The sequence below is a fragment of the Pelmatolapia mariae genome, linkage group LG16_19 (assembly GCF_036321145.2).
Source record: "Pelmatolapia mariae isolate MD_Pm_ZW linkage group LG16_19, Pm_UMD_F_2, whole genome shotgun sequence".
Taxonomy (NCBI): Eukaryota; Metazoa; Chordata; class Actinopteri; order Cichliformes; family Cichlidae; genus Pelmatolapia; species Pelmatolapia mariae.
This window is the reverse complement of record NC_086241.1, coordinates 26,632,017-26,648,470: the sequence shown is the minus strand read 5'-3', so window position 1 is coordinate 26,648,470 and position 16,454 is coordinate 26,632,017. Positions and strand designations below refer to the sequence as shown.

General features: G+C 40.2%; 1 protein-coding gene across 3 annotated transcripts in view; it reads right to left on the bottom strand.

Annotated features, from left to right (window-relative positions):
- Positions 1 to 6: 6 nt before the first annotated feature.
- cacnb4a (calcium channel, voltage-dependent, beta 4a subunit) overlaps positions 7 to 16,454 on the bottom strand; it is a 34,393-nt gene continuing 17,945 nt past the window's right edge. For 2 of the 3 annotated variants that reach the window (XM_063498546.1, XM_063498548.1), the window contains 12 exons: positions 13,595 to 13,714; positions 12,768 to 12,890; positions 11,380 to 11,507; positions 10,562 to 10,641; positions 10,353 to 10,372; positions 9,153 to 9,233; positions 5,610 to 5,668; positions 5,412 to 5,521; positions 5,139 to 5,290; positions 4,648 to 4,743; positions 4,322 to 4,498; positions 7 to 2,024 (listed from right to left, as the gene is read on the bottom strand). In XM_063498546.1, coding sequence (XP_063354616.1) covers positions 1,761 to 2,024; positions 4,322 to 4,498; positions 4,648 to 4,743; positions 5,139 to 5,290; positions 5,412 to 5,521; positions 5,610 to 5,668; positions 9,153 to 9,233; positions 10,353 to 10,372; positions 10,562 to 10,641; positions 11,380 to 11,507; positions 12,768 to 12,890; positions 13,595 to 13,714 — 1,410 coding nt within the window. In that variant the 3' untranslated portion in view covers positions 7 to 1,760. The remainder of the gene's footprint in view (positions 2,025 to 4,321; positions 4,499 to 4,647; positions 4,744 to 5,138; positions 5,291 to 5,411; positions 5,522 to 5,609; positions 5,669 to 9,152; positions 9,234 to 10,352; positions 10,373 to 10,561; positions 10,642 to 11,379; positions 11,508 to 12,767; positions 12,891 to 13,594; positions 13,715 to 16,454) is intronic. The other variant, XM_063498547.1, reaches the window with a different exon arrangement.

Below are 16,454 nucleotides of genomic sequence, written 5' to 3'. Positions count from 1 at the left end.
TCCATACAACAACATAAGAGCAGTTTATTTCATTACAGTTGTAAAATGACAGTGCACACAAATTCTAATCAATGCATCATTCTCTCACAGGCAGTATTCAAATCTTTTAAATCGCTGCTTATGCTCCACTGTTTTGAAACTACAACAATAAAAGCTACTGTGTAAGGAAAATAAGAACGGAAGCCTGCTCGTCAGACTTCCCTCTCCAGAATCACAGCACAATGAGATCTCTGGTCTATGACCTGAAATAAAACGGAACTTTTCAATATCGAAATATTAAATTACAATATACAAGGATATGTCATGTTAAAAGGTAATGCTATTTAATCCCATATTAGCTGGTAGCGTACATATAAATTGAAAAATGGGGGAGAACTGGCTGCTCAACATTTCCATAAAAGTAGCATGTAAATGACACTATTAACAAAGGCAGTGCAGTCCTGCCCAAGTGCTTTTAGACAGCTTCTTACTTATCAGTAGTCTTTAATAAAACCCAAGGAGAATACACAGAAAAGCTGTAAATGACAATATGGAAGAGGTGCATGTTAAATTGCTACTCAAGGAAAGTGTTTAGTGTTACTTTACTTTATAAAACCTTTTACTAATATATTTTTTGTCTGATGGTTGGAGGGTGTAAGCAAGGCTCTTATATAAAATGACATACATGGAATGTAATTTATTGTTCTGGAAATTGAACTTTACACAAATTAAAATTTCTTTCCTTTGATTATTTTTCAGTGTATTATATATGGAAGCCCTCAATATAAGTCACTCACAAAAACCCAAAGTCTTGCTTAATCCATGTCCTACGAAACCCATGACAGACAACAGCAGTTGATTGACGCATGGCATGTGAGAAATGCACTGTTGTGACCATTTTAAAGACTTCTGTGCTGGAAAAACAGCTTTTTTTTCAAGAAACAAAATCATAAAATCACAAAAATAACATAACACAACTCTCAGAATCACACTCCCATCAGGGGTGAGAACATAAACGCTACACTTCTAGGTCTAATTGACCTCTCATTCCTGAGGTTGTGGAGCTTTGAAATGTATTAGTATCTGCATGATTTTTCTCCTTTTCTGTCATATGATTTATGACAAAAACAGCGTTTAAAAAGAAAGAGAACGGGAAGCTACTGCATGAACCCTGAATTAGCCATTCATGTCACTTTAAAACAATAGTTGTAAAACTCAGGATTCGGGAGCAAGCTTTACAGGACTTATCACACACATCAAGGACAGCGGCACATTAAAGATGCATTAAACTCTCCTTCTACCATCTCCTGGACCCGTGCAAACAAGTTCTGCGCTGATCATCACCGCTGGATGCTGTCTGGCACTGGCCTGAGTCAGATGGTCCCTGTAATTACAGTCCTACCTGCATGCTACAGTAACAGCTGAGACAGCGGGAATGGTCCAGAAGGGCCTAGCGTACTTCACTCACATGTCATACTGGGGACATATTCAAAAAAGGCCCAACTTTCCCTCTTAAATATAACTTTTCTGATCTTGTGCTACTTTCATATCCAGTACCTTGTTCACATCAAAGCAAGAGCAGAATTCTTATTTTTGGGTTCAAATGCCCATTCGTCAGGAGCCAAGGCCAAAGGAGATATGAGGTACTACACAAAATAAAAGGTGGTTTCAGTCCTCGTGAATGTAAGAGATTTATCATGTAATAGCAAACTTTCCCCTTGTGTTCACGGTGGTCGCTTAAAGAGACACAGGACTATACTTTGTTAACAGCAGGCCACAGCTCAGAGCCGGTGCCTGGAGTCCTGGCTATAGCCTCCCGGGGATCCTCGGTTACGGTGAGGCTTATAAGAGTCCTGGTAGGGGTCCTGGTAGTCCTCCTCCACCAGAGGAGAGTGGTCCCTGCTGTGCTGTGAGCCTGAGGAGAGACGGTTGCGATTCTTCCGTGCCCGCTCGTTATGGCAGTTCTCATCGGCAGGCATTAGGCTGCGACGTTCAACGGGCGAATGGTCTGTCTTCGTGTGGTTGCTGTTCCGGTTTCTTTGGGCCTGTTTGAGAGAAGTAATGCTGATTTCAAACTGCGTTTTGCTTTGTTAACACTCGAACAGAATAAACATAACTATGCATTTTTAATATGTTTGCATTAGAGTCCAACAGATTTATCAGTGGGCTGGTATTATTGGTCCATATCAGATATTTGACGATTTATTGGTATTACTTTTAAAATGGCCAATAAATGAAAAATCCAAGAAGTAAAGATGGGAGAAACACCCTTCAACACTTCAATAAGTAGCGCTGACATTTTATAGTTTGTCCACCAGAGGGCACTTTGCAACTTCCCTGTTGGGAATGTGTTTGGAATGCTACAAACAACAACTAGCTAATCTGAATGGAGCCAGACAGAGTGTAAACGAGTAAATAAAAAAATAAAATCATAACAAATAAAATCGTTTCTTACTCCTGGTTATTTTGAGTCTTCTTCATTGGTGTCCCCATGAAATATATTATTGTAGATACCAAAAGGTTGATTCTGTTCATCTGGACGTAGCGTTTTCATTGGGGCAAACGTTTTGTCATTCATCCAAGTGACTTCTTCTTCTTGATCAATGGTCATGAAAATTTGCATATTAATGATTAAGGAACTGACCTCACAGCCTATTGTTCATTAAGTGGTCTAGGTTCCGTTTTTGTGCAAATGTACTGTTTAAAAGGCTGGGGAAACCTTTAGTCAGCTGAGACTAAAGAAGTCACTTGGATGAGTGACGAAATGTTTCTCCCACTGAAAACAGAATCAACCTTTTGGGATTTGCTTACCTGGATGATTGAGCATGCATCAAGACATTATTGCAGATATTTATGGAAATAGTGCTTTTGTTAAAATAATCAATTAAAAAAGCTGTACTTTTCAAGCAAACAGATGTTTTCAAATACCTTTTTTATTGCAAAAATCAAGATTGAGTACCAGCAACACAGTGGTTAGCCGAAAGCAGCAGACGAAGGACAAATTAAGCAAACTTCTCTTTAAAATCTCATAATGTAGAGTACCATAAGCGCAGAACTGTCAGAAACCAGTGGCACCCTGGCATACCCATCTATAGTCTGGTCTGAAGTGTTTTTTTACTGGAAGACTGAGAGCCAAAAACTGTTTCTCTGATGAGGAAACAAAGCCAAATGACTCACCTACGTTCAAAAAACACTAGAATCTGTGTAAAAAAACATGCCAGATGCTCTGGAGTCATGAATCAAAGTTTAAAGTATTTGGCTCCAACTTGAAGCAGATTGCCTAAAGGCTAGAGAGTACTGCAGAGATGAGAGTCTACAGGCAAGGTAAAGGCTCTGGTAGAGGTTCTTTGCAGTTTATGGACATGATATCTGCTAATAAAGTGGGTCTAAGATAAGATTCGTATCTGTATTTCAGTGCCATCAGTGAGTCATCTCATCAGCTCCAAAATCAGTGCCAACATACAGCTAAACTCAACGAATTATCATCAGACAATAAGAACAAGGAGTTCTGACCCCCACAGAGCCCTGATCCCATAGCCTTGGATTATATTACACAGAAGAATGAAGCCGATTCTTGGAACAAAAACAAACTACCTGCCAAGTACTCGGAAAAATACGTACACCTAGGAGGTCAGTTTGTCCTAAACACAAGTGTGATGTTTCACATGCACTTTTTCAGAGAACTTTAAGTTCTTTTACAACTTTAGTTATTAAAGGTTCTATAGTTTCTTCACTTACAGTATTGAGGAAGTTACAATTACAATAGATTAAAATGTAAAAAGTTTTTAAAATAGTGTTAAAGCCCATTTCACTGTTAAACCATCTTGTAAGTAGGTACCAAAAATTATATTTACTTTATTTCACTATACCCTATCTAACCTTTAGGTGCCTGGGCTGTACTGGGGATTTGGGTAGATAACGGACTCATCTGTTGTCCACTAAACCCTGCTGTGGATAGTTTTCCAGCATTGAAAATGTGACCACAAACTATTATAACTCCCTCTAAGCATTCAAGGCTTCTGATCTACATCAGTAAAGGAGCTGCAAGCTTTTTACTTTAAAGACAGCAGGAGGGCCTTTGTTTCTCAAAAGATTTTAGTGTGGCTTTCATCTTGTTGCTAGAACATTTTACTGCTAATACCATGCACCTCAGCTATGGCTTTAGGGCATGGTGCATTATCAAAAGCTAAGTATTCACACACTGAAATGATCCAAATTTGCTTCTATCCAGCAGGTTGGTAAATCGAAGTCATACATGACTGAAATCTGGGATTTTGTAAAACAACAATGAGAAGAAAAGAAACCCGGGACAGTTTTTTGTTCTTTAACTTCATAAATTCACCTGAATGGCAGCAGGATACGGGGAGAGAGCAGTGGAGCCCAGATTGCGTCCCAGGAGGGGGTTGAGCGGCATGGAAAGCGAAGTGTGCGTCGCACGCCAGTACGCCTCCAGGTACTCTGCCAGGTGTTCACAAGCATCTTCAAGCTGGTTCTCATCCAAAATAATATCAAACATCTCCTAAGGTTGGAAAAGAAGAGAGGAAGGTGTAACTGCTGCTGCATTTGGATTTCTTTTCACCATCTTTCACCACTTGTGATTACATCATGAAACCTAACTTAGAAGCTGTTGCTTCCCTTAATTAAAAAAAGGGGGTGATGATTACTCACAGAAGGACACTGTGCTAGTTTCTCTGCTGCAACAAGCTGCACATTCAAATGTTTGCTTTGAGACTTCCCTCTTGATTTGATCAGCCTCTGCAAGACCTGTGGGTGACACAAAAACAGTCTAAAAATGAAGAAACTAGAAGACTAGTCGTAACAGGCCCTTTTTCCGCACCATCTCCAGCCACTGAAATTGGACTCTGTTACATGTAGGTTTGTGACAAGAGATTCTTTTCTAGAAAATCCAGCCAACACAAGCAATGGTACGCCTGTCACTGCTCCAAACTCACATTACAGTCAAGCCTATGACTTTCTCTCACTGCCTGGAAGGGTTTCTTGGTATTTCACAACTTACACTGACACTTGGCATGTTGTCAAGTACAACACAGTAATGATTTTGTCATCGTTTCTAAATAATATCAGTTTAAAAAAATTAACATAATATATAGTATCCTGTTAGGCTAATGTAATTAAGTAATTTAAGCTTTTAATCTCACCTTAGGGGAGGACACCTTAACATGGACGATAATGGGTGCTAATGAAGTCTTGATGAGCTGCGCTGGGTGGTTAATGGTGTCAGCATCCAAAACCACCAGCTGTAAAGACCTGGCCAGCTCAAAGATCCTCTCTATTTCACTCTGGACCTCAGCTACAAAAAGTCAAGAATGTACGGCAGAGCAAATATGAATAAGACACAATATGCAACATATTTACGCTCCACATCACCTATAAGACATGCGCATCATTGAGTGAGTTTCCTGTAGCTTTACCAAGGCTGGAGCGGGTGTTGGATCTCTCAATGATGGCCCTCTTACTGGGGTTGTTTAGTACTGACCTCTTGGCCAACGATATGTCAGCTGTTACCCTCGTGATGGATATCCTGGAACAAAAACTGTACGCGTCACACAGAGCACGGCCAGCACCTCGATGCATTATATGACAGACTCTGCTTCGCTTTCACTGCTCACCTCCCATCGAACCTGTGCTTCAGGAAGTCAAACAGCGCTTTCTGCATCATGTCGGTGACCTGCAGTAATGGGGAGCGGAGAAGGCGGCGCAAACAACATGGACATGGGGAAAAGAGGAAGAAGAGAAGAATAGATTAAAACACGAGTGAATTAAAGGCAGGGGGAATAGGGGAAGGCTGTCAAACTTGTTACTGTCACGGTCCCTGAGTCTTGCACCATCGTTTTGAGGGTTTTTTCATGTTTCTTTTTGGGTTTATGAATGCTTTGTAATATCGGCTGTAAGTCATATTCTTCATTACCTCATGGCTTTGTGTATTTGTCTTTTGGGTCTTGCAGATTTGGCTTTCCTCAGGATTGGATTAATTCCCGGTCACGGCAGATGGCCGACCCTCCCTGAGCCTGGTTCTCCGGGAGGTTTCTTCCTGTTAAAAGGGAGTTTTTCCTTCCTTTCCCACAGACACCAAGTGCTCGCAGATAGGGGGCGTTGTTTGATTGTTGGAGTTTTCTCTGTATTATTGTAGGGTTTTTGCCTTACAATATAAAGCACCTTTCTGTGTTCGCCTATCTTGTCTTCTTGTCTTCCTCTGTGCCAAGTAAATTCTATTACCCTGTTCTGTTGTGTCCCACTTCCTGTTTTATTTTGGTAATGGTTGTCCTCTGCATCTTGTAGTGAGTGTTACTTCCCCTGTCTCATATGCTATTGTCTTCAGCTGTGTTTAGAGCTGCACCTGTTTCCTGTTCATGCACCACTTCTCGTCTATATATTATGTCAGTCTCCTATTGTCCTATTTTACATTGTTTGCATAGTTGTGTGTTCTCCAGCATTGTTTTCCTTGTCCTATGACTACCCTGCGCTGCTATTTAAAGCACTTTGAGTGATCAAGCAAAGTAGAAAAGTGCTATATAAGAATCAGACCATTTACCATTTGCTAACCAGTTGTTAATCTCTGAACTTCAGCATTAAAAGGCTCACTTTGAGTTTAACTTCAGCATCCACTTGTCTGCCTTTGGGTCTGCAAAATTATCCACTACCCACACAGCACACCCAATGGCAGTACCAAGCAAGCAAAAGGTGGCTATAGAGGCTCATAACATGAGCAATTTTTTGCAGCTATGGAGCAGAGCAGGCAGTAAAAGAAGCTAGCCCCCCCATTATTCATTCTGATGGTCCCCAGTCAGTCTCTGGCTGAGCCACATTTTTTACATTACACACTTGACCAAGCTATAGCCTACCCTGTGAAAAGTTTTTTTTTTCCATCCTGGCTGATGAACGTGGGTCACATTAAATAAAGCGATCAAAAGCTTCAGTGAGCGATGTCGCAAAGACGAGTGAACAGGTGATAAATTTGGGACAATCCCTCGGTGTAGCTTTGAATATATATCCTTGGCTGGTGAACATGATTGCAGCTCTGAGGCCTTGAACTGAAACAGAAGTTTAAGTTCACAAAGTTACCCTCAAAGACATACACTCATACTTCCCAAGGTCTTTGACTCAGAAAAGAAATACATGGATTCGTGAATAAAATCAGGCAAAAGCGACTATTCGATTGCACCAGTTGTCGCTCTAAATTGGTCAAAGAATACTGACACTTACATTGGGTTGACAGGGGCTTCATGACCTTTGGGCTGTAACACGAAGCAGTTGTAAGGAATTAATAGTGCTATTAAAATGTCAAAATACATAAATGCTCTACTCACATTTGAGGTTCTTGTTTAAATTTACTTAAAGGGACAGTTGAGGAAAAAGAAACATTTTCCGTAGTGCTCTTTATCCATCTACATTACCACTTTTGAAGATATTAGTTGTAGAAAAATCAACTCTCCCCAAAAGACTATGAAGTTTACATATACCATGACGAGAGGTCACACTTGTGTAACTGTGTAAGCTGTTCCATAGTTTTGGAGCTGAGGGGTTGGAATCCACAGTCCCCCTTTAGAGGGGTGCCAAGAAAATCCTTATCTGTGGACCTTAAAAACTGGTTTGGAGAATAGGGGTGAAGTAGATCAACAACACAGAGCCTCACCTCACAAGTGAAAAAACAACAACAAGATTTTAAGCTGAAATCTAAAGCTGTGAGGAGGCCACTGCAGATCATTTAATAATGGGGTGATATGAGAAGATTTATGAGAGTGAGTTAAAAGCCTTGCAGTAGCATTTCGGAGAGATGTGAGGTCATTAATAGACGCTTTAGACAGACATGAAAACAGTGCATTACAATAATACAAGTTAGGGAAGATGAAGGTATGAGCATGGTCACTTTTTGCCTGTATTTTACGTGACAGCAGTAGATGGTAGACAAGAAAGTTGGCTGTGAGCGAGGGGCAATGACACATAGGAAATGGGCAGAATCAAACCCAGACCTCTGCTGTGCATATGGATCACTTGCTCAACCAAGTGAGTTTTACTTTTTCAAATAAATTTTCAAAGTGCATCTTTTTGTGCAACAGTACAACTGCACAGAGCTTCATGCAACCTTGAAATATTGCACGTGACACCTATTAATTACCACGTGATTACATGTTAACTCTGTGGCACTGGCAAAATAAATAAATAAATAAATAAATAAATAATATTATTGCTCACACATAAAAAAAACCTGTAGGGTACTGCATGAACAGATAAACTAAAGGTTTGGGACATGAAAAGTATCTCAAGGCATGGTACACATTATTTTATGTTTCTAATTTCAAGCGATGCTCCACTTTTTCAGACTGATGCAGTTTAACCAGAAGGTTGTTACCACGGCAACACCAGGATGGGAGACAAGGACTGTGATTCCATGACAACTGACTTCAGCACTCCCACCTTCCACAGCCTCCTTGGCCTCCTTTATGCTTTGCACTGTCGTTCCAACCGATTATCGACGAGCAGTTTGGATTTGGATGCTGTATCCCCGGGAACGCTCATCGCAGAATGAATTAACTGGGATTGAAATTCAGTAACTTACAACATGATGTAATATACATGTAAGGCATGAGTCTGCATGGCCCATATGGACACATGTTAAGGCAACTCGCCCTGCTGAATTCTTTATCCAATAGATTTAAGTTCCCGTTCCTGTCCAATAAAGATTGCAGACATGGTCTGAGGTAATACTTGGTTGCCTTCTTTGTTCATTCTGACTGATGAAGACACACTGCTGTCGAAATGTCAGCCTGATTGCAGAATTAAAAGCTGTGAATTCATCAGCATGTTCCAGCCCCTTCTGTCCTTTCAAAGTTTGCTCACACTGGGAAGCATTCAATACAGTATTCTGCTGTAAAACTAATGTCACGTCACAGTCTTAAATTAAGGATGTCCTCACTAAGTAACAGTGAATTTGAATGAACAGCACTATCAGGCTTGTTATTTCCAAAGTGTTTTAATAGGATACCATAAGTATACTGAAGTATCTGCATCTGGACCACAGGACTTCTGCGGTCTCTTTCATCAGGACTAGTGAATTCATCCTTCATGATAAAAATGACTAATTTATTTGTTCATCTTTTGTGGAGGAAAAAAAGGCTGAGTCAGTCTGCTGGAGGAGCAGCAGTCTTTCTTACCTCATAACCTTTCAGGGAGGGTCCCACCAGGACAACTGGCCTCATGGAGGGAACCACGTCATATGGCGGAACATGCTCAGCCTGGAGGGCCAGAAACACAGAGATAAAGTCAAGCTCTAATATTTTTAGCATTTGTTTCCTAAAGTCTGAAAGCAACCCAGAACTTTCCCAGTGTGTCTGAGTGTAAGTGGAGAAATGCTTTAACCAGTGCCAGCACCAATCCAGAGAAAGATGTTGAAATCAAAGGTTTTAAACGACTTCTGCCTCGTCAAAACTGTGAATTAAAGATTAAGTAGTAGTAAACACTGATGATGCAAAACCTGCTCTGAAGTTCACAACCTTAACTGGATGGTTGGGAGTTTTTGCTTCACACAGTTGGGTTTATCTCTGTATGTATTATTGTAGGGTCTACCTTACAATATAAAGCGCCTTAAGGTGACTGTTGTTGTGATTTGGTGCTGTAAAAAAAAAAGAGAAAAAAAAAGGAAGAAGAAGGTAGAAACTGATAAACTAACACATTATAATTAATACAATTAAATGACTAAGAATGCGGTGAATCAATTTAATGGTCGTATTAATTGTTTATGTAAGCAAGGGAAGATCAAGATAAAAGAAAAGAAAGAACAGACAGAACAGTGTCTGTAACAAGGAGGTGTCCTCTTCATTTGAGATGCAGTCAAGCAATTTCTTCCACTTTTGTAAGAAAGTCTTGGATCTTTGTGAAAGTCATTTTCTTTTATTACCCCAAGATACAATACCACGACATCTTTATGGATTCCATGACCAAGGATCTTTCTTAAAATTGGATTTCTATTGTCCCCAAATTTTTTTGTCTGTCCAAAATATGCAGGAGTGGTTGGTGTGTATTTGATCACACTGTCTCCAGCATGGCCGATGTGACTGGCATTATTTGCTTATGGCATAAGGTTCCAAGACACTTTAATGTTAAATAAAAAGTTTGCCAAAATTACAGAATAATCTCCACCGTCCATATATGTACGCAATGTATAAATCTGGTCTTTTGTTTTAAAGGGACACAAAGCCCTTTTCTAATAACTGACAGTTTACCTTTAACCCTGGAGAACCCATGGGGTCAGAGCCGACCCCATTGGTTTTCTAGGGAAACCATGGGGTCAAATTTGACCCCATGGGTTCTCCAGGGTTAATTATAAAAATAAGCAAATAAGCTGTCACACTTACCACTTTCTGTTTCTGCTTTCCTGAAAAAGAAGAGAAATGTGTAGTAAATTTCTATCAGACATGTTAAAGCCTTATTTTACTACAAAAGGTTAAAAAAAGATGCTCCTACTGATACACAGATATAACTACAAAGCAGAAAACAAGACCATCCCCTTGTGAATCTAACAGTAACATTTGCTATTATAAATAACCGGATCTGTGCAACCAACCTGCAGAGTTTGGGTTTGGTTTGAACGTTCCTGACACCATCTCTCCCAGACTGGAGGAGGAATTCCCACTGGATTTACTGCTGGATGGATAACACCAGATAGAAAGAGCAGTGTTACTGTAAAATCTAATGGCATGATTTCATCTGTCAAACACCACCGCCCACGAATAAACTCACTATCTCCTCATAAACTGCACATTATACTATGTTCTTGGATTTAAATAACATCAAAGAACTGGTGAATCAGTGATGTGTCTGTAAAGTAACGCAGACTTCTACTGAAAGATGAAAGATATAAATACATACAAGACAAAAGCGATTGCATTAATCATCAACTGGCGTGCAGTTTGTCGATTGTTCTTTCACTGTAAATATGTATGACCTAAATATGTCATCATTTTTCTTTCTGTACTATTGTGATAACATGGCTTTGTGATAGAAATCACAAAGTACCTCACAGTGACAAGTCATTTTTTTGTATTTTATGGTAACTGCGAAAGGATAATAGCACTCAGCACCATTAATCGTCTTGGTGACTACAACCCAGCATCCCATCTGATGGAAAATTCTGTGGTGGCTCTGATCCAGGTATACCTCCGAGAGCCTGAACCACACAGCACAACTTGGATTTCATCCACCTGACATCCTGCTTATCTGCCAGCCTTTACTCATCCCTAAAGTGGCTCGCTCTCAGTACAATCCCAAACCCTTCAAACTCTCTTTATCCCCTTTGATCCATGTCTCTTCTCTGCAATATCTGTTGCTGCTGTTGATGCCTTCGCCCTCCCACACTCATCCAGCCCTCCTCCTCCTGCTCACCCAGGGAAGCGTCCTCTCTTCTGTTCCTGTTGAAGGCGGATGTTCTCCAGCTTCAGTGGGCTGGGAATGAACCCAATGTCACAGCCCTCTTTCACCAGGCGTCCAATCCACCAGTCATTGTTATATTTCTGAAATACAGAACGAGAAAAGTCTCAGCAACAAAATCCCAGAATTTAAATTAGTCCTTAAGAGTAATCCATTGTAATTAAGTGAATTTCCTCTGTATCAGTATGCAATACAGCGAAACAGCTTCCACATTACAAATATCTCTATCCAAAAAGATACCTTTATCACTGTTCATACTGTAATTACAAATAAAAGTGTTCAGTAGACTAACACAAATATTTCAGAACGCAGTGTACTAATAATAAAAAGTACAGTCAGGATCCTTTTTTTATTGGCTGGCTGGATTTCAGTCAGGGCAAACAAATAAAGAACGGTCAAACTGACCTTAAAGCAGACTGCTATTTCTGCTTTTACAGGTGTCTATGATGAGACACATTAGTGAGCCCTGCACCACACCAACTCTACAAAACCAGAACATCAACTCATCCGGCTCATGATCCAACTTAAGTCACAGGTTGCTGTTTTGTGTGAAGTCCAGACAGAAAGTTGTATTGATTTGCTGTAACTAGTTGTTGTGAGAATCCTCACAAACAATCATATCAGGACAAATTAATGCAGTTTAACTCAAATCTGAGGAGTAGCAATTTTTGTGGAAATGGAAAAGTGCAGGTAAAGTAAAGATGATAGAGTGTATTTTCTCCAAGGCCTTGTTCAGACTACCAGCTCAGATATGTTTTTTGCCCCCACATACAATAGAATCACAGCAAACTACGCTCCTGCTCCTGGATTCAAACTCTTAACAGCTATTTCATAGATCTGAGTGGTACTAGCAGGAAGCAATGGATGAAACTGGGAAGAACAACAGTCTGTGCACACACAGCAAAAAAAACCCAACTTGTTTGCTAGCACTTTGGGGGAAACCTATGTGATGGAAAGCTGCATCTTAATCATGGCTATATAGCTACAGATGCTGAGGTTGTTACCATGACAACCCATGCAGATACATTAATGAAATCTGGACGCACAGTCAGTCTGTTAACTTAAAAGCTACATTTCGAAATTGTCCCAAAGATCTGAGCCTAGCTCTTTTTATGAATATCAGATTAGCTTATGACTCTTTTCTTGGCTCTTGCGATGAAAAAAAAACAGAGATAGGCCACAAGCTCCATGATGGGAAAATTTGTTACACAGAGAGTAGCAAAATAGCTAACATGAAACTCTTTGTTTAGTTGAAAAAACACTTTCTCCTGCGGTTAAAAACTAAACCGTGCAGGCTGAATTGAATCCCCCCCCTACAGTGCCACACCACAACTGAATTGCACCTCTTTGATGTGGAGGAAGTCCTTGGCATCAAAAGATACAGCCGTGCCAGCCACGGGAACATCCTCATCCAGCGCACCACAGTAACTGACATTGGTCCTCACTGCAAACGCAACTGCTTTAGTCTGCAAGACAGAAAGGAGGGACAAGTTTTTGTATCAATAACTCTGTATATTAGCAGTTCAGACAATCTATCACAGAATGTGACATTTTGCACAGCACCAGTGTGCCCATCGTGCTCCAGCATCACACATGCAGAACGAATGGCCTGCAGTGAGGGGTGGGCACTGCTGAAGAGAAGCTATTTTAGACCTGGAAGACAGCATCAGCAGTGATCACACCACATCTACAGCAGATAGCAGGGAAGCCTCATACCAAGGCCATAAAACCACATCATTATTAATATTATTATTATTATTATTATTATTATTATTATTATTATCATCTGCTCCTGCACAGTGAATGAAGTGATCAAATTGAGAGATTTTAATGCTTAACTGTTTAATTTCACCATTATTTCCTAAACTGATGCAGCAATAAGTGTCAAGGGTGTTTTCCTAATGTTAAAGGCTACATCTCACTGAAGTACTTAATTGCATTGTTGTGTTTGTTTGATGTAACTTATTTACGGTGTGAATGTTGGCACACGGTGTCACTTTTACAATGTTGAAAATTGTAAAAGTTTAGAAACAGTATGGCAACCTTTACACAGCCATTAGCACAGATTAGTAGGGCAACCAGTGATGCAAAATCGCTTCTTCTTTTTTTATGTGATATACAGCCAGTTATGGTGCTCCGTTACCCATAAACAGCTCCTAGTGAAACTGACCTTTGCTCTCTCAAGCTGAACAGTGGCCTGCTGCTCCCTCTCCTGCCGGCCACCCTCCTTCTCCTCCTCCAGGGACACATCTGAATCAGATGGTCGGCTTGTGTAGGAATCAGCTGAGCCCTGAAGAAAAAGAGAACACAAAACATGGAAACAAGCCATTAGCACAATAGATGCAGGTACTTTGTTGTGCAATTTCATGTGTCCTGCTCAAAAAGGGGGAGACATTTAAATGCACAGACAGATGCAGGGCTTGTCAAAAGCCTATTTCTTAAAAATATAGAGACAAAGAGAGATTTTTATGGAAACCCAGGTGTATGTGTGTGTGTGTGTGTGTGTGTGTGAAATTATTTTTTATTTCAAAGGATGAAATCGAAACAGACCACGACGGACCAAATACAAATGTCAAAAATCTTTTACTCCCTTGAAAAAAGGCTCATTTGAATTTGAATTTGAATTAAGTAGAGAAGTTATGTCTTAAGTCTCATGTACAAATCTGTGCTGAACCTGAATGAATGAAATGCATTGCTGCACTGACCTCTGTGGCCTTCAAGGCACTTCTGCCAAAGCCTGTCATCACAGTAACATATTTTCAAGTTTAAGTGACAAAAAAAAAGGAAATTTGAAGAATATGATGTTCATCTCTTATTTTCTTAGGGGTAACGCACTATTTAAGTCATAAGTATTGTTTTAAAGGAATAGTATAAACAAATGCCCCCACCCACCATCCTTCTCAGATTTGGAGGAGAAAGCTAAAACAACCTTAAGTCATGCTTTTTGTTAAACGCAATATAACATTCGATTTATGAAATATAATACGTCACTTATTTTGCTTTATATGGTTCATAGGCTCCCCCCCCCCCTTTTATCAGGCTAATGGTAGGTCCAATTCAGGTGCATAATCCTAGCTATAGTGGCCACTTTAGCATCAGACAAGGCTGGCTGCCATAAATCTGTGTTGAGTATAGGCTGTCAGTTAACTGTCTACCTCAGCTGTCAATATAGCAGGTGTTCATGTCTATTTACTCTGAAACTTTTCACTCTTTGTGAAAAGAGTCTGATGAGTCAGTGAAGCTCACTTCTGTCAGATGAGAGTTAGCAACTGAGGACATCCTGAAATTTTCTGTTGGTAAGTGCAGGCTTTGCTGCTGTTAACCTCTGTTAGCTGCTGTTAGCCCTCATTAGCCGCTGTTAGCCGCTGTTAGCTGCTGTTAGCTGGCGTTAGTAAAAGTTTCACATGATGTGAGAATGTAATCAAACTGTCTATCACAGGGAAAGTGTGAGTTTATACATTGTCTGCATAAAGTTTACTTTAAGACAGACATGAGAACAGTACTAGGTCTCTTATCTTAATTCTGACAGGTAAGTTCAAGTTAAACCATTTCTTGAAACTAATTTATTTTAGTTTTTTTCTGTAACTTCTCTAATTTTATTAAAGTCCACATTTTTGCTCCATGCTGTGTTTTTGCGATACAGACACCAGGAAAAGTAGAAATGTGCATGGTAAATATAAGGTTTGGGGGATTAATTGATAGAGACAGTTGAGAGAGGCACCAAGTACAGGAAGAGATAGCAAGGTCAGTTGGTTAGCTCAACCCAGGGATTCCCTCCTTGGGGCATCAGTACCAATGTGGTGTTTTTGTGTTGCCCCTTTTACTATATTTGGGTTTGCGGAGAGTTCCAGGCTAATTCTTGTCTGGCATTATTCTTATGTATGTGTGCCTGTATATAAATATAAAGTCTGCTTCAGGCTGAAGATCAGTCTCATCACATGTCATAACTGTCACTCTGGAGCAGAGTCAGTGTTGGGCATTTTAACTGCTGGGCTAGAGGAGCAGTAAAAAACACCCACCCACTTATTCAAGGCAGATATAATGATTGTGAACTACAACAAGAGCAAGATTCTGACCAACTAGCTGAAAAAAATGTGTCAACATAATTTGAAACAACAGTGAATGCTCAGCTGGGAAGCACATTTTCCCACAGCAGAGAATTATTACAACATCATTGCACTCAACAGGCTCCAGGCATCAAATACAGTGAGCTGCCCATCCTGCAGTGAGGGAAGCACACTGCAGGATATTTTGCACAGCTGATATTTTGTCCTCCCTTATGGTATTAAGAAGGATTAAGAAGGAATAATTACTGAAGCAATTTGCAAACTTGATTTGGTGGGAGAGAACATTTCACTTGTGTGAAGCAAGTTCTGTGGGAGGAAAAAGGTGCTTTTCAGTTCGTAGACACAGCAAATAAATTGCCAGCTGGCTTGGTGAAACAGATTGCATCTGTGTTGCTGTTACAGTAGCAATAAAGGCAAAGAATGGCAAAATGGTGTTTTGCACCAAAGAGCTTATGGATAAGTTCAATTTAAATGGAAACTGGGGCTGATGCTCTTGTAACAGCCATGCACTAAACAATAAATCTTTTTGGGTGCCAGACCTCACCAGTATCCTGACTAGAGTCATTACAAGGTTCCACCAAGAGCCTGTCGCTACTACTGCTGATCAACACCAGCAAAGCTCTAGTAATACAAAGGATGGTTTGGACACCCCACCAATAAAAGGCATCCTATCCATTGTGACTTACATCTGTGATTCACTGGGAATGTGTGGTTTTCCAGCAAAAGGATCGTCTAAGATCTATGCAGGCCATAGCACAGCTAGCATGATTTAATTCTTGATAAGCAGTGGTCCAATTCAATGCACAGTTGATTTGAAGTTGCCCAGTCTCCAGTTTGTTCCTGTTACCTGTCTGCTTACTTGTTGGCTACCCTGCAAGCCTCTGTGCCACACTTCTGGGAATAAACCATTTAAAACTATTCCTGCTTTCCTGGATATTTAAGGTGACTATATCAGCTTAATGC